This window comes from Xenopus laevis, chromosome 4L, assembly GCF_017654675.1.
Source record: "Xenopus laevis strain J_2021 chromosome 4L, Xenopus_laevis_v10.1, whole genome shotgun sequence".
In the NCBI taxonomy this organism is placed as follows: Eukaryota; Metazoa; Chordata; class Amphibia; order Anura; family Pipidae; genus Xenopus; species Xenopus laevis.
The window spans coordinates 44,655,734-44,678,381 of record NC_054377.1 but is presented as its reverse complement, the minus strand read 5'-3'; the positions used below and the strand labels follow the sequence as shown (position 1 = coordinate 44,678,381).

Genomic DNA, 22,648 nt, shown 5'->3' with positions numbered 1-22,648 from the left:
TCACACAGGGAAGTGAAAAAGAGGTTGTTGTCAGATAGTTATCAGTGGTGTCAAAACTACGCCCAAACTTGCGGGATCATAAATAAAATTTGTTTAGTAAACCTGATGTGCTCAAGGGTCACAAAAAGGCAAACTAAAATAACAACAACAGATAATGTAACCTTTTGTTAATGGAAAAAAGAGGAAACTACGTGTTAGTCTATAACATGGATTCCAATCTTTGTCAACACCCCTCCTATTTAGTAGCACATGGTCAATCACATGTGGAAATTGTGGTAGGGAATGTTTGGTCTGTTGAAAATGTTTTGCAATAGTTTGATCTGCCTCCCCAATGGTCAAAGAAGATCTGATAGTAGACTGTTTTTATCCTCTCTCAGTAAATTATAGAGGCTTTACCCACACATGCCAAACCACCGGGGTGCCAAGTATGTAAGTACATACTTGTTTGTATATTTTTATTTGTATAGCACTCCTTGAGGGCAAAGCACTGTACAGCAGAACAATACATTAGTAGAAGAAACAGGGGGTCATTGCAATAAAAAGTAAAAATAAGTATAAAAATACATTACACAGAAATACAAAGTATAGTTGCAACAATACTAAGTGCTTAATGTCAAGGTCGACAAAAGGATGGAGGTCCCTGCCCTGTAGGGCTTACAGTCTAAATGGGAGGGTAACATACAGAAACAAATAGGGGGATATTAAGTGCTATAGGTTACAGTGGATGACACTGCCATATAAGTGCCAGTTCCCAGTTCAGGTGTTATGCAGGTGCTTCAAGAGGTAGTCTTTGAGTTTAGATCTGAAGGCATTGAGGGAGGATTCTCTTCAGATAAAATTCATGCATTCCGAATAACTTTACAGAGCATTTGTTTTTTAGATGGGATCAGTGACCTCCATTTGAAAGCTGAAAAGAATTAGAAGAAATAGGCAAATAATGAGAAACTGTAAAAAATTTATAAATAATGAAGGCCAATTTAAAACGTGTTTAGGATTGCCCATTCTAAAAGTTAATTTAAAGGGATACTGTCATGGGAAAAAAATTTTTTCAAAATGAATCAGTTAATAGTGCTGCTCCAGCAGAATTCTGCATTGAAATCCATTTCTCAAAAGAGCAAACAGATTTTTTTATATTCAATTTTAAAATCTGAGATGGGGCTAGACATTTTGTCAATTTCCCAGCTGCCCCAAGTCATGTGACTTGTGCCTGCACTTTAGGAGAGAAATGCTTTCTGGCAGGCTGCTGTTTTTCCTTCTCAATGTAACTGAATGTGTCTCAGTGAGACATGGGTTTTTACTATTGAGTGTTGTTCTTAGATCTACCAGGCAGCTGTTATCTTGTGTTAGGGAGCTGTTATTTGGTTACCTTCCCATTGTTCTTTTGTTTGGCTGCTGGGGGGGAAAAGGGAGGGGGGGTGATATCACTCCAACTTGCAGTACAGCAGTAAAGAGTGATTGAAGTTTATCAGAGCACAAGTCACATGACCAGGGGCAGCTGGGAAATTGACAATATGTCTAGCCCCATGTCAGATTTCAAAATTGAATATAAAAAAATCTGTTTGCTCTTTTGAGAAATGGATTTCAGTGCAGAATTCTGCGGGAGCAGCACTATTAACTGATTCATTTTGAAAAAAAAATTTTTTCCCATGACAGTATCCCTTTAAAGGTAAACCACCACTTTAAGTAAGGATAAAAAAATGTTGTTACATTAGATTAGACAAGACTATTTATTATACTACCCATGTACTTTGCTGAAGCTTTGGAGTGGGAAACTACCACACAAAGGTGACAGAACCTGCTCTTACCTGAAGCCTTTTTGTGCACAAAACCCGAATCTGGAATCTGGTCATCCATAATAACATTGTGGTCACTTAAATGACAGTTAATGACATGTCTTCAACAGGCTTTTCCACTTTTATACCCTCCCTGGACTTTTAGCACAGTTGTAGATCCGTCCTGCAAACTGACTTACCTGTCAGGAAAAATGTGACAAAGCAAACACTCCGATCTGTTTCCAGAATGACTCTACACTTAACATCTCTGCTGCTCTCAGCCATCTTACTGGGTAAGTCATTCTCATATAATCACCTCATACTAGCATTTTATTAGTATGTATTTATTCTATGAGGCAGATTTACAAAAGTGACTGTCACTAGTGACCAGGGACATTGCCAATTTACTAACAGGCGTAGATGACAATTCGCTAGCGAAAGAGTACATCACTAACAAAGTTTCACGCTCTATCACAGGGGAATGATCTTACTTCGCAAATTCACTAAAGTGCGAATTTTATAGAGCATTTCCTCTTTCACTAGAGTTTCCTTCGCCAGCTTAGACCTGACAAATTGAAACTGATGCTGAAGTCATAAAAATTATCAAAAATGCTGGCGTTTTTAATATTTTAAAGCAGGTTTGTCTTTAAAAGTTATAACTATTAAAAATGTTTGTTTAACCATTTGAGGGTCATTCCACATTTGTTTTAGGGTGGGTTCATGTCTAGGGCATTAGAGGATCTCTTTTATCTTTATTTTGCTTCCTTGGACATTCGTAATAATAAGTCGCCACTTCAAGCATTTGCACCAATATCTACAGTATAATAAAGACACATAAACCTATATGTACCTGCCCTATTCAAACTGACCTAAGCTTAAGTTTCGCTAGGATGAAATGAATGTTAGCGAAAGTTCGCTATGAAATGCTTGCGCTGGCAAATTTACGCTAACGAAACTTCACCAGCGTTCAGCTGCAGAGATGCAACTTCGCATTTTAGTGAATTAGTGTAGTGGTAGCGAATTTGCGGCTGACGAAGTGGTGCGAATGCTACTCTTTGTTTTAATATTAATATGTTTTTCCTCAAGTCCCTACAGGCAGCACGTAGAAAGAGAGAGAGCGAGAGAGAGAGAGGCGCTATCCTCACCTGTAGGAAGGTTTAGCCTGCACCAATTAAAAGTGTCCCCTCCCTATAAAACTCCCAGCAGCCCCAAGCACATTAGTTTTTTCCTACCTATGCAGGATCCTGCACCAGAACAATGGAGCCAGTCTCCAGGGCACTAGGCAGCTGTATGTGCCCCCCAAGAGTGAAGTGATATGACTGGTGGGGGGGGGCTATATTGGGACCCTAATTAAAGGGAAGTACACTGGCCCGCTTGAGGGTGTTGCACCACCCATGTTTTACCCCCATCAAATGTCCCTCTCAGTGGTTCAGGCCCCTCTGGATGCTTTGTTGTTAGTGGGGCACAGGTGGAGGAGCAGGAGGAGGAACTTGCAGGCGGTCAGAAGACACGTCCATGACAGTGGCGGGTACTTCAGAGTTTGTGGGGGTGGTGTGTGAAGCAGGCGTGTAGTGTCTTGTGTCACTTCGACATCTGTATTATTTTTGTCATGAAAATTGATGCGCACCCTGCCGTTTCTGGACAGCCCTGCTCCTCCACCGGTAAGAATCCGCCACATTTCTAATGCCTATAGCTCTATTTATTAGGAAATGATGGCGTAATAATTGTTGTAGGTATGGGTGACCAAATGCCAGAGAACGCTGATGCTGACAAAGCAAGATTTGAAGTCATGTAGAAGTCATGTAGAAGAAATGGCAAATGTGTTGCCTTCATGATCTTCGAAGGGTCACTTTAAAAAGTAAAAATTTAGACTTCCATCTCATAATTATGACTTCAAAGTTGAAATCTTGATTTTTAATCTCATAATTTCCACTTTCCACTGTGGAAATGAATAATGATGAGATTGAAAGTCAGAATCTTTATTTTAAACGTCAGAATTTTGAGTTTAAAAGTCAAAATAATTCAGAATTCTTTTTTGCTGGCCAGTGCTCTTCCCTAAAAAGCCTAACTGTTCAATGAGAAATAAAAAAACGTAATACAAATTCTTGGGAGATAAATTGAAAAAACACTAAGGTCAGTTATTTTATTGTATTAATATTTTATTATATAGTTTATTTTCTCACGCTCAACACATCAACTTATATCCTTACTGAGTCCTTGCTGATTCAAACAGGTAGGGCACTGCCAGGACTGGAACTAGGGGTAGGCAGAAGAAGCACGTGTCTAGGGCACAAAAGCTTGGGGGTCCCAAGGCACTTACCTTACCTGTCACCTATCCCTAGTCCGGAACTGTTAGCTGACTGAATTGGGCCAAGCGAGTGCCACTCTGAAGGTAAAACACAGTGATGCACTCCTATCCACGGATGCTCAGTTGCGCATGGCCATTCACGCTCGTTTGCACCCAGCCGCGGATGCTCACACTCGTTCCCAGACGGCCACGTGCGGGGGGCAGAGGGGGCAACTCAGCCAGGTTGTCTGGGGCACCCGGCGGGCCTGGCTCTGGGCACTGCTGTGCTGTTGCTAATACGGTCCACTGGCAAGTGCTTTAATCCCCCATTCAGGGCCACCATCAGGGGGTACTTCATTCGAACACCCTGTGATAGAGAGGGGGCCCACAGATGGAAAAGCATGATTCATGAGTAGGTTTGCCACCTGGCCGGTATTTTACTGGCCTGGCCAGTAAAAATGATGGGTGATCACAATGTTATTAATAGGGAAAAAAGATAAATACATAGGAAGGCCGGTATTTTTTTTCCAGAAAAAGTGGCAACCCTATTCATGAGTCACAATGAGGGTGAGGTCGCATGGGAGTAGGAGAGGCAACAGTACATTATTATATTGTAATTTTTTTGGTGTTACTGTTCCTTTAACATTGTTTAATAATGTTAACACGTATCCGATGACAGCATTGCACAGTACAGTGTTTATATCCTTTTAGTCCACTGTATTGTCACAAAAAATCCTCACACACGGCAATATCTTAAACAAAATCTGCAGTGTGGGTTCTTCTTCTTCTTTGTGAGCCTTCATTATCAAATTATTTGCAGGCATCTGTCCCACAAGTATACATATGCAATGGTCTTTCTAAAATCAGTTATGGACAAGCTTCAATTTGAGAAGAAAAGACTTTTCTCCACATTCAATTTCAGTTTTTTCCAATAGACTTCAATGGAGTTTTCATACAATAAACCATGAGATAAGTTTTGCTGAATTAAATTGCATCTCAAATTGAATCTCGTTCGAGTTTTCACTTAATAAATCTTTTTCTCCCTGAATTGAATTTGACCCTTCATCTCCTATCCATTTCCCCTCTATGTGCTTTCTCTGCATTTCAGGTGGAGTTCAATGTGAGCGTATCTGTTCCTTTAATGATGTGCTACAGAATGCCAGTCTGGGAAGTATTCCAGGTGCAGGTCTGCGTCCAGTGAAGGACTGGCGGACAATATCACACATCTATATAGACATAACACTGTACACCATTGCCAACTTGGTGAGTCCAGCAGCCTTGTTGTATATGAAACATCTTTGTTGTAGCTTGTCATCATATCATTATTATAATCATGTCATGTGACTTGTGCCTGAACTTTAGGATGGAGCTACTTTCTGGCAGGCTGTTATTACTTCTACCTAATGTTACTGAATCAGTCTCAGTGGGACTTGGCTTTTACTATTAAGTGCTATTCTTAGATCTCCCAGGGAGCTGTTATCTTGTGTTAGGGAGCAGCTTGTTACCTTCCCATTGTTCTGTTATGAGGCTGGTCAGGGGGAAAAAGGGAGGGGTGATATCACTCCAACTTGCAGTACAGCAGTAAAGAGTGATTGAAGTTTATCAGTGCACAAGTCACATGACTGGGGGCAGCTCGGAAACTGACAAGATGTCTAGCCCCATGTCAGATTTCGAAATTGAATATAAAAACTCTGTTTGCACTTTTGAGAAATGGATTTCAGTACAGAATTCTGCCGGAGCAGTGCTATTAACTGATGTGTTTTGGAAAAAAACATGTTTTCCCATGACAGTATCCCTTTAACCATTACAAGTAAGTTCTCCACAATTTCCACTTTGAGCGCAACAGCAACAATGGTACTGAATTCACTGCTTTCTAAAAAGAGAAAACAGACTAGACACCATGTCATTACTATCCATTTCACACAACATTTTCTACTGTTTCTTTCAGGACACAGCTACCCAAACACTTACATCATTTGTCTGGTTAACTTTGGTAAGCTCCTTTACATTTTTATATTAATTAGTCATAAACATATGACATTAGGCTAGATCCTTTGACACCAGGATACTTTCTCATGGCAATTGTAACCTGTCTTATTCTTGGCATTGGAATTGCCATTACAGTGCCACACACAGTCATATGAAAAAGTTTGGGACCCCCCTCTTTACTCTTTGGAGTTTTTTTATCATTGGCTGAGCTTTCAAAGTAGCAACTTCCTTTTAATATATAACATGCCTTATGGAAACAGTAATATTTCAGCAGTGACATAAAGTTTATTGGCTTAATAGAAAATATGCAATATGCATCATAACAAAATTAGACAGGTGCATACATTTGGCCACCCCCAACAGAGATATTACATCAATATTTAGTTGAGCCTCTTACAGCCCTTAATGAGTGTCTAGATTCTGGATGGCAGTATTTTTGACCATTCATCCATACAAAATCTCTCCAGTTCAGTTAAATTTGATGGCTGCCGAGCATGGACAGCCTGCTTCAAATCATCCCATAGATTTTCCATGATATTCGAGTCGGGGGTCTGTGACGACCATTCCAGAATATTGTACTTCTCCCTCTGCATAAATGCCTTTGTAGATTTCAAGTGTGTTTAGGGTCATTGTCTTGTTGGAATATCCAACCCCTGCGTAACTTCAACTTTGTGACTGATGCTTGAACATTATCCTGAAGAATTTGCTGATATTGGGTTGAATTCATCCGACCCTCGATTTTAACAAGCGTCCCAGTCCCTGAACTAGTCACATAGCCCCACAGCATGATGGAACCTCCACCAATTTTGAAAGTAGGTAGCAGGTGTTTTCCTTGGAATGCGGTGTTCTTCTTCCACCATGTAAAGCTCTTTTTGTTATGACCAAATAACTAAATTTTTGTCTCTTCTTGTGCAGAGAATGCAATTGTGCTCTGCACCAAAATCTGCTCTGTGTGTCATCACCCAGGCTAATGCAGTGCCTATGTGTGCAGACACAAGATAGAGTGGAGGCCAATGTCACACATGATGGTTTTACACTACGTTATAATGAAATTGTAATGCAGTGTAAAAATGCCTGTGGAAAATACCAGTGTTTTTACATGCTTATTTCAGTCATGTATATTTCTAAATTAACCAGAATTAGAGATGTTTTCCTTCAAACATATTCGCCAACTGTTTATAGCAATGTCTAATTGAGCATTCCAAAACACCTGCAATTAATACCGGGACTGCGGGAATCCCTTAATAACACCATATAATAACATTATGTTATGATGCCATGTAATGACGTGGACAATATTCTCATGTCATTTTTGCAATCATATTTAAAAACAATATGCTACAATTTTACATGGCCTATGCCAGCAATTTAGGCATATTGATTGCTTTTCATTGATTTTGATTTGTCCTGGTGTATCAACTCCTACACATGAAACGTTTTTTGGTAGATATCAGCATTCAAAATATGTATTTTACAACAAGCATCTTACAGTGTTTTCTATGGTTATACTTATTTAGCATTTTTACATCATGTTGGAAAGTCAAAAAAACCGCCTACTTAGCGGTACCCTCAGAAAAGCAGGTCTGGAATAAAAATTATTCTTATTTAGTAGATTAGTACAGAACAGTGTAATTGTAAACAAAATATATGATGAGGATGATAAGAAATCTGTGTTAGAATGCTCTATTTTTCTTCATATGTACAGTCTACTTTTGCTTTATATTGATCTTTTTTTCTAGGAATGGACCAATGAATATATATCCTGGAACCCAAATAACTTCTGTGACATTAAGGAATTTAACACTCTGGGAGAATCACTTTGGAAACCAGACCTATACATTTATCAAATGTGAGACTGATACAATATATATTGTGTTGTGTCTTACTGCGGTACTGCTGGGAGATTCAGGAATGCTATTAGTGCAAAAAAATATTGACTTGAAAATGTATGTAATTTTTGTGTATAGTGGCCAACTAGTCATTTTATGGATACTTCAAATCCTAATGATGTATGTGTGCTGTATTATCTGTTTTGACTTGTATCCACATTATATGGTGATCAGCAAAGCACCATGTTCTGATTCCACTATTATAGTGACAGCTGCAGCCTCAAAGACTAATTAATGTCGTTCTTTCATATACACTTTCAACATTTTTTTACCATACTTCTAACACTGTTTGGTGAAAATGTAGCCTGCAGGTTTTTAAAACGAGTCAGTATGCTTTTGTGTTATTAGAGGGTCCCTGTTGTATATGAAAAATATACTGTCTTTGTAGGCTGTTTCAACAATAATCCTCACTCAAGAAATTCTTTAGAATTTCATATAAAAGTGTGATTTTTACAGACAGAAACAAGCAGACAAACAATACTCTTGCCACCAGGCCTTTCAAAATGGTGACATCCCACTAAAAGTTTCTAAAATAATTTCTGTGAAACAATATATGTTTTATTTATATACAGAACAGAAGTAGATGATAAATCCCCAGTGATTCCTTACTACACCGTACATTATGATGGCAAAGTCACTTTATCCAAGCCTTTAAGGATCCTCAGTTCCTGCGACGTTAATATCTATAAGTTCCCATTTGACACACAGACTTGCTCTCTGACCTTTGGTTCTTACATTTACACCGGTACGTATCAACCTGCCAGTACCTTCTACTACACAACAAATTCCATCTATGCTAAACATTGTTCAGCATTCAACTGTTATAGACCTTTCTTCTTTATAATGAACTCACCCTAACCCATTTGAAAACTGTTAAGTAATTGCAGTTGTGCAGAATTGAGTATAAACTTTTTAAACCTGTCTAATCATTTAATGTGGATCTGAGATAAAAATAATGGGCACACCAAAATAAGCCATAAAACTGATGAACATTTTATCTACAGGGTGCAGTTATTTGTGTGAAATGAAGTTGGTCATTTCCCACTGACTACAAAGGAAAATACCACAATTTTTGCAGAAAACTGTTCTACCCAGCATTTTACAGACATAATCCCAGATTGTTGTTCCCATTGTAGTAAGGGGAGCGTTCAGACATGATTTGATCCACATACATTCCTAGCAAAAAATAACTTGGCAAATTCAAAGAAAATGGTTGTTTCACTTCATACTAGACAGGAAAATTGAGGTTTATAAGGGAAAATCTTTTTACTTTAAGTCACTTAAACCTGTTCTGATGAAGACACTTGAATAGCATAGGTCTAACTAAATGTTGCCTTACACACAGGCAGACCAATAATAACTATACTTTTAGGGACTTGACTGAAACATATTTTTTCAAATAATGATCTTTTTCATGTCATGAGAAATTGTTTTCTTTTGCAGTGAAGGATATTCTCATGCATCCGAAGTTAAATTCCTCTGAAGTTGATGAAAACTCTTTTTTCGCTTTTGTTGGCAAAGGAGACTGGAATTTAATTAATGTTGACGTGTCAGAATTTGAGTTGACTGATGGGGACGTATATAACAAAGTTGCCTATATGGTAAGGGGGTATGAAAAACAATACATCATATAAATATATTTTAAAACACCAACATCAGTATATACAAATAGGCAACAAAATATGATGAATATTTAAAATAATGTTGCAACTATTTGGCAGTTAGTATTTGATTGAAAAAAAACTTTTTTACAGCAAATGATTTCAAGTTTGTGTCCATGTTAGATGTCAGAGAGCAATATTAACCTACAATTAACCATGATTAACAGTATAACATCTAGTTCAGGGGTCTCCAACCTTTCCCCCAGGAGCCACATTCAATTGTAAAAAGAGTTGGGGAGTAACACAAGCATGAAAAAATTTCCCTGGGGATGCTTAATAAGGGCTGTGATTGGCTATTGGTAGCCCCTTTGTGGCAGCCTACAAAAGTCTGTGTTTGGCAGTTCATCTGGTTTTTATGCAACCAAAACTTGACTCCAAGCCAGAAATTCATAAATAAGCACCTGCTTTAAAGCCACTGGGAGCAAGATCCAAGGAGTTGGCGAGCAACATGTTGCTCGTGAGCCACTGGTTGGGGATAACTGATCTAATTACTAACAGCCAAGGTTACAGATTTAAATACAACACTGGATGAATGTGGAGTGACATGTTACATTTATGGAAGACTTTTGTTGTCAACATCAAGGTCACGTAAGATAACACACCAGGCAGCTGAGAATATCTCATTTATGTGTCAAGACAAGAGATGTATTGCACTTGATCTAGTTCATTAATGCCTAAAGCACAAAATGTATACTTACTTGTTTTTCTAGAGCGTGTATTGTACCCGTCCTTCACTGAGCAATCTTATGGATACATACTGTATATTGATTTAAATTATACATTGAAGACTCAGCCTATCACTTAGGTGGTTATTTACTAAAACTCGAATTTATCAAATTTATTATTAAAACAAAGTCAGCCAAACTCTCCCCCACGACTTGAACTCATTTAGCAATAATTTGGAGCAAACAAAAAAAGCGGCACCGCAAAATTGAGCGTCCATTTGTATCGTACAATTGACACTGCGAAAACTTGACTTTATCAAATTGTTGCTGCAAAAACTCCATTTACTTCTACGGGACCTTGACAGGTTTTAGATGGAGTATATTCGGATTTTTAGCAGCTTTGGGGTATAATAAATCTGTAAAAAGTCAAGGGTTTCCTGTTTAAAACCTCGACCAGATATTAAAAGGGTTTAATAAATGGGCTCCTTAGACTTTAGTACTGCTCTAACTCTACACATCTGAAAACAGAGAACCATCATGAGCAGGTCTATAGTAACAAACCCTATATTTAGAAAAAAATCCCAAGTTCTTGTGTAGCCTTACATTATACCCATACTTTTCTGCTTGTCTTGTTCCTCTCTTTCCTGGTTCTTTTCTTTCATTTTTCAATGTTTTACCTTCATTTCCTTTTTTATTCTCATTCTTTCTCATCCTTATCCCCTGTACCTTTTAAATCCTCATTCTCATTTTTATATGGAGTTTTCAGTTTTCAGGTGCTATGCCGGCTGGCTACCAGATGGTTGAATAAATGATTCAGGCATGCCGGCCACTCTGCACAGTTCTCATGCTCTCTCATTTAGTCATGGACAGAACCAAGGAGACACCATATCCCTTTGGCTTTTAATTGTATGGAGGCAGGCTTAGGTATTTTACAGATAATCAGGTGCGAAAAACAGGACATACAGTATTTACCCCATAGCATGCCACATTGCACCTATTAGTTACTAGTGCATTGTATATAGACACAAAATATGTACTTTGAGTCACAAGGCCGCTTTATTAATGAAACCCAGCTCTTTGCAAATGATAAATTGAAAGCAAATTGTAAAGATTTATTTTCAGAAGCTAAGGAATTGTTTGTAGCCTATATGTGCCCCCTTGGAGGTCTATACTGTATTTGCTGTTACTTTTTATACAGCCATGTATTCTTGGGAGGTACACATGCTCTAACCACATCTTTTGCCCTGCAGTGTATCATTACATTTTCCATAAACTGATTTTATGATATATTTAGAACTGTAGAAACTGAAAAAGAAACCATGTTTTAGCTAGTCTGAAGCTCATCTGCTGAGTTTTACAGTACAGCCAGGGAAGCTTCTGCTCAGATCCAAAAGGCACATTGGTTTTACCATTATCAGGGCTCCTATGTATAATGCAGGGTTACAAGCCCTAACCAATAAGGCTAAACCAGTTGGGAACTGATCATCAGTTACCTTGCCTAATAGATAAGCTTTATGCTATAGGTTATACCATGAAATGGAACATTTTGAAGAAAAACCTAATTTCTTGGATTCCTGTTGTGATCCATGTGTTATATTTTGAAGGCACTGTGACAGTAACTGTGATACATATCTGACCATTACACTGGGGACATATTATGATTGTCTCTGCGGGCTTCCCCACTTGGAATTACCCTTGTGTGCTGGTTGCTTTTTATCATCAGTTTATTGGTGGAGTTCTGGTGGAGTATTGGTGTGATCAAAGTGCTCATGTATTCACTGCATCACCACCCCAATACTCTCAGTAATAATACAGCAATCAAAAAAGTTAAATTGCAAAAAACAAACAACATTTGCAAGGTTTAAAGGAAAAGTAAAACCTCAGAATTTTTTCACAGTTCCTCCACTGGATCATCAAATCAAGATACAATAATAGATCAGCGCCACAGGCTATGGAAAAAAATAACCGAACCTAGTGATATATTGTTAATATTCAGTGCACCCAAGTGTTAAAGCACTAATCTGTGTGTGTCTTGAACCATAGAAAGTCTATGCACAGTGTGTTCTAAAGTGCTTTAGTGATTTCTACAAAGTGCTATCGCCAAAATTAAAATATTAAATAAGTCAAACAAGGTGCTTGTAGTGCTTGCTTAAAATGGTAAAATGGATTAACATAAAGTGCAAATGTGTTTTTTTCAATCAGTCTTACAATATTCCTGATTGCAAAACAGCATATCAGTGGCGTAACTAGATATTACTGGCCCCACAGCGGATTATTTTTCAGGCCCCCAAAATTCTAGAGGTTGACCTGTTTTACCAATATTTATTCATATTATATATGAATTAGGACCTGATGGGCCCCTATACCTCCTATGCACCCTGCAGCTGCAGGGTCTGCTTCCTCTATAAGTTACGCCCCTGCAGCATATCAATATCAACTCAAGGATATTCCTTTTTCTGTAAAGGCATTAAAAAGTAGGGGCAGCACCCATAGTGTAATTTGCCTTTATTTTTTTAAAAGGTTTTAAAACTTATTGCACTCAAGACACAAGTCACATTTCTGAGCGCATATCAATGAATCCATTCTTATAGTGCAGATCGTGAATATGAACCTTTGCAATACAAAAAGATGGGTTCTGCCGGCGTATCCCTCTTCCGTGTGTTCTACCTGTTCATCCACTCACTGCTTTTGGAGATAGTACTTTGTAGAAATCACTATAGCACTTTAGAACACACAAGAAAAATCTGTGCATAGATTTTCTATGGTCCAAGACACACACAGATTAGTGCTGTAACACTTGGGGGACTGCATTGAATATTAACAATATTGCACTAGGTTCTATTATTTGTTTGTTTCCATGGCCTGTAGCGCTGGTCTATAGTATCTTGAATGTACTACACACAAGTCAGAGATGGCATTATTGATTTCAATTATTTATCTTAGTATCATTTTATTTTTCCTCTTCCTAGATAACAATAAAACGGGCCCCTGTTGTTTATGTGATTAATATCATAATACCAGCTTGTTTCATGGTTCTCCTGGATATTGCCAGCATGTTCATACCGGTGGGCTCTGGAGAAAGGCTCGGATTCAAAATAACTGTAGTTCTGGGGTTCTCTGTGCTCTTGCTGATCTTAAATGGTATGGTGCCTAGTTCTGACAGCCCCCCTATTCTAGGTGAGTAACATGCAACATGACTGAAATCACCTTATGTCTTTATGTCATTATTGTTCCATCATATTTATCATATCAAATAATAAAAATGCTGAACTCCAAAAAACAACTGGTTTTGATAAGGGCAGATCTAAATTAATGACCACTTTGTTACTGCAAGCAACAAAGCTGGAATTTTTGGGGAAAAAACATGGCAAAATTTACACTTTGCTCACTGCACGCGTGGTTATAAATGACCCCTTTAAAGTTCATCTGCTTCTGAATAAATGTGGTGCATATGCCAATTAGTATTTCATTTAATAAAAGTTATATAATATATATGTCATACATTAGTAAGATTTGACCAGGCCAGACTGAAGAGTAAAAATCTCAGTGATAAATGGATTGATTATTGGGATATTTGATATGTGCTATAATGAGGGATAATGAAAATAATTTACAAAATTAATACGTAATGGAGGTGTCAAGGAAGTCCCAGGCAACAGCATAGTATAATAATCATGTATTTGCAAAATCTATGGCCTAAACAGTGTACATATTTAAAAGCAAGCAACAAATTCCAGCCAACAACAGTACAAAGCAATTAGTTGCTTTAGTCAAAATTACCCAACTGGCCTCACCACTCTTAAAGTGTTTACAGGTAACATAGGAGTCCCTCTATGTATAAACTGATGTTTAGTTGCTAAAAACTCTCACTGAACGGCTTTTAAAAGGTGGCTTTTATAGTGTCCTGCACCTTATGGGATAGAATTTTCTTTTTTTCTTTTGAGAATATGGCTAGTGATGGGCGAATTTATTCAGCAGCCGTGAATTTGTGGCGAATTCACGCATTTCACCGCAAGTGAATATATGCGCTAATTTGCTGAGAAAAGTTTGTTTTACACCAACGACGGAATCAATGCCGGCAACAATTTAGACACCGGTGACGATTAACAGATGCTCATTGATTTTTTTTGTCAAAATCGTCTTTTCGCTAATTTTTCACGGGACAAATTCGCCCGTCACTAAATATGACATCTGAAGTCTGTGCACATCCTAAAGCTCAGCTGCTCCATAAAAGAGTATTGTACCTTGTTCAGCTCATTAATCATCTGCAACTGAAAACTTATCCAGAACCAGTGTTCTTTAATGAAACTATAGTTTATGCCCTTCATCAATTCACTCTCCTTATCCCTAGACCTTACTTTGTCTTACCCTTCTGTGACTGGCTGCTTTAATTCTTCAAAATGTCAGGGCATGTATTCCCTTTTATTCCCTGGCTTTTTATTTGCTATTCTGCTTTCCTCCTTTTCTATATCCTCTAACCACATTTTATACTTTATACTTAGGTCTCTCTTTTTTTCACCAGTTCATCTTCGTACTGTCTGAAGCAGCCTCTGTACATATTATATGTACATATTATATGGCTGATTCACAAAAGATCGATATTCCTTTGTGTGTTATTTAAGACGCGTTATTTAAGGAACAATTCATCAAAGTATTTTCGCATGTGTTAATAGACATATCACAAGCGTTAATTCTACATTTCTGCACAGCGGTATTCTAATCACATTGCGATATATGTAGAATACGCATTATTCACTAACATCTTTTAAGCGATAAAAGCATAAAATTGCGCGATATTTACTTTGAAATTTAGCAGGAGATTGCAACTGATTATTCAGAAACCATATCAGACTTAATATTGGGACTAAAGTAGGTTATTCTAGGAGACCATTTAGGGTAAGATGAGAGATGGGAAAAAAAGGTTTACTTATTCTTTAAAGGGCAATTCACCTCTATTAGTAAAACTGTAATAAAACAAAAACTACAGAAATGTGTTCAAACTTTCATAACCTGGCAAATTTAGTAAAATGGGCATGGTAATTAGGGGTGTGGCCACACAAAGGGGCGTGGTCAAAATTCTGTTTCCAAAATGTTGGGAGGTATGGCTATAGATTGCAATAACAGCCTTAAAAATATCGCACAAAATAATGCACAAAATAACGCATGCTTTAAAATACCGCACACAATACAGCTAAAGTGAATGTAAAAATATCACTTCTTAAATTAGACAAGTGAACTTTTAGTGAATTGATCGTTAATTCTAAAAATAAGAAGTGATAAAAATTTTAAGGCATGATATAAATAACTTTTTTGACCTTTAGTGAATCGACTCCTATATCTCTTAATTTTCGTTCTTCTGATTTACCATTTTCTGATTTGCTCACACACTTTTCAAGCATTAAATCATTCTTACTCCATTGCATACTAATTAGCTGTATGTTTGTTGACACAGGTATATTCTGCGTTGTTTGTCTGTCTGTTATGGTGTTCAGCATAATTGGTTCCATTTTAACCAACTACATGATGACATTGTCAGACACGCAGCCAAATGTCCCTAACTGGGTAAAGACTTGGATCCTAAAACGTTTATCGCGTGTCCTGCTTTTTAATTGGCACAAAGATGAGAAAGATCTTGTAGTCTCAATAGACACAGGTGAGTATGGAGAGAGATATGATCTTGCAAGAGTGAGAGAATACACTCAATATACGGTATGAGACTTGTTATTCACAATGCTTGGGACCTTGGGCTTTCCAGATAACAGAGCTTTCCGTAAATTAGATCTTCATAACTTAAGGGGTTATTTATTTAAGTTTGAATGCCTAAAACTTGAAAAGTTCATTTTTTTATGATAAAATCTGAATTTTTAGTGAAAAAAAATCAGAATTTTTAGTGAAAAAGAAAAAACATGAGTGTTTTAGGAAAATGTATTAAGAAATAAGGGGAAATAACCGGTGCCGATTTAGTTGGAGTATATTTCAGATAAAATTGATAAATAACCCTTAGTCTACTAGAAAATACTGTAAACATAGGCATACAATAGGATTCCAATAAGGATTAATTATATCTTATTTGGGATCAAGTACAAGCTACTGTTTTTTTATTACAGAGAAAATCATTTTAAAAAATTTGGAGTATTTGGATAAAATGGAGTCTATGGGAAACGGTCTTTCGGTAATTCAAGCTTTCTGGATAATGGGCTTCCGTATAAAGTATCCCATACCTGTATAGCCTTTTGTTTATACCCGTTATATCTCTTGCAGATCCGAATGTTGGGAACACAAATAACCGGCCTGACATGGAGCTTCAAAAGAAAACAGAAGAATCAGACAAAGAGATTAAAGTAAATCTGGAAGTGAGATTATTAAAAAGATTGTTGGATGTGGTTCTGAAGATTCACAAAGACCTGAATTTGTCCAAGAATGAGCAGGATGCCAAATCAGAGTGGTACCTGGCTGCTCTTGTAGTGGATAGGCTGATGCTAATTTTGTACTTAATTATTATTATCATAATATTCTCTATTCTTATTATTGTTTGGGCAACATAAACGGTATATATATATATATATATATATATATATATATATATATATATATATATATATATATATATATATACACATATATAGATAATATATATATATATATATATATATATATATACATATATAGATAATATATACACATACCCCAACAGTCCGCACACTCTTGATCCTTCAATTCCACTTTGGGTGCTGCACTTGGTTGTATGCAATATAATCGTTCAGAAAATGTGCGCACTACAATTCTTAATATTTATTTTGATGTAAAATAGTACATTAATGTATCGGTATTACCATCTAAACTTCACAACAATAGTCCATTTAAATGTCTTTAACCCCACCCATCCCATGGTGCACTGATGTCACTTCTCCCGGTCGTGCCACAAGCTTGGAAGGCAATCATAGCAACCTTCGTGCTCGGGACAACAGGGGTAGAGACCAACAACATGATTCAATATACATACACAGGTATTAGTATAAATAAGTATAAATAGGAAATTTAAAACCCAAATATATTGCTACTATTAAACACTGTAGAAATGCATTATGCCGACTTATCTATAATAAAAAATGTCATTGTATATATAAAAAACAATTCAGAGAGCAGTATTTATTAAGTCCTTTGGGATATAAAGTGCCCAATTTCTTTATCCAGAATGATTCTCATTGTAATAACAACCTAGATCTGTCACCTCCCCTTCTTTGCATTGGAATATGATCAAATAACTTTATACAAGATCAATGCAGATTTAAAGGGTAAGTACCATGATCACATTACAATTATGCATTTACATAGCATAACCCACTACCCTGAAAATCCTGTCGCAGTCCCATCCTGGTAATCCCCTACCAGGCAAAGTCCCGCACTACTCCATTGGAAGAATCAGAGTCTCAGTCCCTTATTCCCAATGAGTACAATAGGTCCCAAGTAGCACTATTATCCCAAAGTACCTCTCCCTCCGGATTTGGTACTGGCTCCCTCATGGCAGGCATAAACAAAGCTCGTGTCACAAACGGAAATATGCTGGATCCTCTCTTTTTCTAACCTCCCCTGGGCACCACTCACCCTGGGGATTCACTCAGACAGGTAGGCTCGCCCAGAGCTGGAGCAGGCATCCACAGCGATGAAATCCATTCAATGAACCATATGCAGCTTGTGTTATGCTCCAGGGTATTACTCCCAACACTCTCCATAGTGCAAGCACGATAACCCTTTTTCTCCTTATATACAGCTCCCAAAGCTGTCTATAGTGCGAGCACTTAAGACTTCCACTGCTGAACTACAGCTCCCAGCACTCTCCGTAGTGTGAGCACACAAGCCAGCATTTTCAAGCTTGAAACCTGCATGGTTGAACTTCCAGGCATTGGAGTATCCTGCCTCAGCCTTGGCAGACCTATCGAACTCCACTTTAGCCTACATTTTGCCAGGTTAGATTCACTTTCTCCTCAGTGAAAGACCAAAATCATGGAAAGAATTAGATTAGAGATCTTAAAATTATCAGGTAGTTTGAGACAAAAAGAAGAAGGATTAATTATTTCAGTGATGGGATATGGACGAATAAACCTGGGTCCCATCTTGAGTGAAGGAACCTTTAAGTTTAATATTCTTTGTTGATAACCATACTGAGTCTCCTACCTGATATTTGGGTGCCTCTCTACATAACCTATCAGCTGCCCTCTTTTGCACGGCCGTAGCTGCAGAAAGAGAGTCGTGCATCCCAGACCAGATCTTGGCAAATTGTTTGACAGAAGAATTGTCAGAGGGTACAGAGAATAATGAACCAGAAAAAGAAAATGCTTTGGGATGTAAACCATTAACAATAAAAAACGGAGATTGACCAGTAGAAGCATGAGTTGCATTATTGTAAGCAAATTCTGCCCAAGGTAATAGTTCAGCCCATGAGGATTGGTTGTCAGAAAATTACCACCTTAAAAATTGTTCAAGGGACTGATTAACCCTTTCAGTATGCCCATTGGTTTGAGGGTGATATGCAGTAGAGATAGACAAATCAATCCCAACCAAAGAGCAGAATGCTCGCCAAAACTTATAAACGAACTGTACCTCTCTATCAGAAACAATATTAACCGGAAAACCATGTAATTTGAAAATATTCTAAATGAATTAATTCTAAAAGCCAAAGTTTTAGCAGATGGGAGGTGTGGGAGGGAAAGGAAATTACTCATTTTGCTGAACCTATCCACCACCACCCAAATCACTGTCTTCCCTAGAGATGAAGGGAGGTCAACAATAAAATCCATAGACAGATGAGACCAGGGTCTGTCAGGAATAGGTAATGGCTTTAGTAATCCCTGTGACAAGTTCCTAGAAGACTTTAATCTCTGACAAACAGGGCAAGAATTAACAAAATTTTTGACATCTTGTTTAAATAAAGGCGACCACACATTACGGGACAATAAAGACATCGTTTTAGAGATACCTGGATGTCCCGCCATTTTTGAATTATAAGCCTCACCAGAACCTGTTCCCTTAAGCCCTCAGGTACAAATAACCTCCCGGAGGGAGTATCTACTGGGGCGGAAGATTGAACTGAGGACAATAGTGTGGGAAGGTCTGATCCCAGAGCTGCCACAATCAACTCACACCGAAATGAAGGGACCACACTCACTAGGTTCAGACAAGTTAGACTAAAAACTCCTAGAGAGTGCATCGGCCTTAGTGTTTTTGGAACCAGGCCTGAAAGTGAGGGAGAAATTAAACCGGGTAAAAAATAAAGCCCATCTAGCTTGCCTAGGATTCAACCGTTTGACAGACTCGATGTATAGCAAATTCTTTTGGTCAGTAAAGACAGTTATAGTATGTTTAGACCCCTCTAACAAGTGTCGCTATTCCTCAAAGTTCCATTTGATAGCCAATAATTCTTTATTTCCAATGTCATAATTGGCTTCGGCAGGTGAAAATTTCCTAGAGAAGAATGCACATGGATGCACCTTTTTGGTTATCCGATGCCTTTGAGAAAGAACCACCCCTGCCCCAACCTCTGAGGCATCAACCTCTAAAATAAAAGGAAGAGTGGTATAGGGGTGATGGAGAATGGGGGCAGACACAAACTCTTTTTTAAGAAATTCAAAAACTTGAATAGTATTTGGAGGCCACATACTTGGATCTACACCCTTTTTGGTAAGATCCGTGATTGGAGACACCATCAAAGAAAAGTTTTTACTGAATTGATGATAATAATTAGCAAAGCCTAAGAATCTTTGAGTTACACATAAAGAAAGAGGCTGAGCCCAATCCAGTACGGCCTTAACCTTCCCAGGATCCATTTCAAGACCCTTACCGGAGATATTGAACCCCAAACATTGGATAGATGAAACCTCAAAGGTGCATTTCTCAAGCTTCGCAAATAAATTATTCTTTCTTAACCTGAGCAACACTTCTCTGACATGTTTTTAATGGTCACTCAAGTTAGAGGAAAATATTAAAATATCGTCAAAATATACCACTATGAATAACCCCAGCAAGGCCCAGAAGATGTCATTGACAAAATCCTAGAACACTGCGGGAGCATTGCGAAGACCGAATGGCATAACTAAATATATGTAGTGGCCGTCCCTGGTGTTAAAGGCCGTTTCCACTCATCCCCTTCCCTGATATGAATGAGGTTATATGCACCCCTAAGGTCAAGTTTAGAATAGATGGTAGCATTCTTGACCTCATCAAATAACTAAGAAATCAGCTGAAGGAGATAGCGGTTTTTCATGGTAATTTTATTAAGGCCCCTATAATCAATACATGGGCGGAGACCTCCATCCTTCTTGCCCACAAAAAAGGACCCAACACCAGCAGGGGAACTAGAGGGCCTAATAAAACCTCTTTTGAGATTTTCACTGATGTACTCTTTCATTGCTTGGGCTTCGGGCAAAGAAAGAGGATAAGTTCTCCCTCTAGGGGGAGTAGTCCCAGGGATGAGGTCAATTGGACAGTCATACTGCTTATGAGGAGGTAATGTTTCTGCAGCTTTTTTAGAGAAAAAAATTGGTAAAATCAGCATAAGTCGAGGGTAAATCTTCTAGGGATGTAACTGCCACCAATTGAGGAACACTTATGCAAGAGCCCTTACATTTTTGACCCAATTGAAGAACCTCCCCAGTTACCCAGTCAATATGTGGGTTATGTACCCGTAGCCAAGGTAACCATAAAATTAGAGGAGAAGAAAAAGAACAAGAGGGGGGTTGTGGGGGCACTCCTAAGGCCACATAAAAAATATTTAAATACAATAATCCCCTGTCTAAAAAGAGAAAAACAGGGTTTTTTGTTACAAAGTTATGATCATAAAATTGGTAAGCCGCCATACCACGTCAAGGTAAACCCCATACGGCGGTCCCTAACCTGTTTACCTGTGATCAAAATTTAAAACCTTGGTTTCAATCTGGACTAGATCCTCCCCTGCCACCTGCATATGCGGCTTTTGAAGGGGAGACTGGCCAGACCAACGCCCATTTAAAAAAAAAAAATGTGATTGTGAAGAGACTATAATGAAGGAAAAGTAAAGTTGTATATATAAGTGCACACTTGTGTGTGTATGTGTGTGAGTATAAGTATAAGTACAGGTGTGAGTATAGATTTAGAGGGAGATGAAAAAGGAAAAGCTAAATGTGGAGTGTGATAGGTGTAATGTGTGTGGGTCTGTGCAAGTGTTACCTAGTGATAAGTGCAGCAAATGAGGATCTAGTCCAGATTGAAACCAAGGTTTTAAATTTTGATCACAGGTAAACAGGTTAGGGACCGCCGTATGGGGTTTACCTTGACGTGGTATGGCGGCTTACCAATTTTATGATCATAACTTTGTAACAAAAAACCCTGTTTTTCTCTTTTTAGACAGGGGATTATTGTATTTAAATATTTTTTATATGGCCTTAGGAGTGCACCCACAACGCCCCTCTTGTACCTGAGAAGAAAAAGAACCCTCGAACCCTTGCAAGTTCTTAGTTACCAAACCTGACCCCAAAGGGCTTTTGTCAATAGCTAAGATTGTCATGGAAGGAATAAGGGATAATAGAGGAAATTTAAACCTTGCTGTGAAAGCAGCATCCACAAAATTCCCTGACGCCCCTGAATCCACAAAAGCAGAAACCTTAATAGAGCCCGTAGGCCAGGTTCATTTAACAGGTACCATGATCCTAGAAGAAAATTGGGGAGAGGAAACTTCTCGACCCAAATGGAGCTCCCCTTCTCTATTTAAGCTTTGATGTTTCCCAGCCTCTTAGGACACTGATTAAGAAAATGACCCTTTTCCCCACAGTAAATACACAGACCCTGTGTCCGTCTCCAGGCCTTTTCCTCAGGAGTTAGATGAGTAATGCCCCATTGCATGGGTTCCTCCTGAGGTAGAGGCACAGAGGGGGTAGATCGCTTAACATTAAAAAACCCAGTAGGAAAGGAAGTACCCTTCTCACCCCTTCTCTCTCTCTGTTTTCTATCCACTTGGATGGCAAGAGACATAAGATCATCCAAATTATTAGATAGAGGGTAGTTTACTAGGCTGTCTTTGACAGAATCAGAGAGCCCTATCCGGAACTGGCTACGAAGAGCCATGTCATTCCAACCAGTTTCTACAGCCCACTGGCGGAACTCAGTGCAATACACCTCAGCATCCCGTTTTCCCTGGCGTAATTTACGAATCGCGGTATTGGCAGATGATGTACGGTCCGGGTCATCATAAAGTATCGCCATAGTGCTAAAGAAGATTTCAAGGGAATAACGTGCAGGATCAGTGGAGGGTAATCTTAGGGCCCAAATTTTGGAGTCACCCTGTAACAGGGTCATTACAAACCTTACTTTCCTCACCAGTAGTGAAGGATTGAGGGAAAAAGCTAAGGTATAC

At 38.3% G+C, this 22,648-nt stretch overlaps 1 protein-coding gene across 1 annotated transcript; it reads left to right on the top strand.

Moving 5' to 3' along the window:
• The first annotated feature begins 1,665 nt into the window (after nucleotides 1–1,665).
• On the top strand, nucleotides 1,666–16,856 carry LOC108713503 (5-hydroxytryptamine receptor 3A-like). Its single transcript, XM_018257068.2, has 9 exons — nucleotides 1,666–2,065; nucleotides 5,168–5,322; nucleotides 6,008–6,052; nucleotides 7,788–7,897; nucleotides 8,510–8,682; nucleotides 9,381–9,538; nucleotides 13,233–13,440; nucleotides 15,716–15,916; nucleotides 16,525–16,856. The coding sequence occupies exons 1-9, from the start codon at nucleotides 2,020–2,022 to the stop codon at nucleotides 16,806–16,808; spliced, it is 1,380 nt and encodes a 459-aa protein (XP_018112557.2). The 5' UTR covers nucleotides 1,666–2,019; the 3' UTR covers nucleotides 16,809–16,856.
• The last annotated feature ends 5,792 nt before the right edge of the window (nucleotides 16,857–22,648 follow it).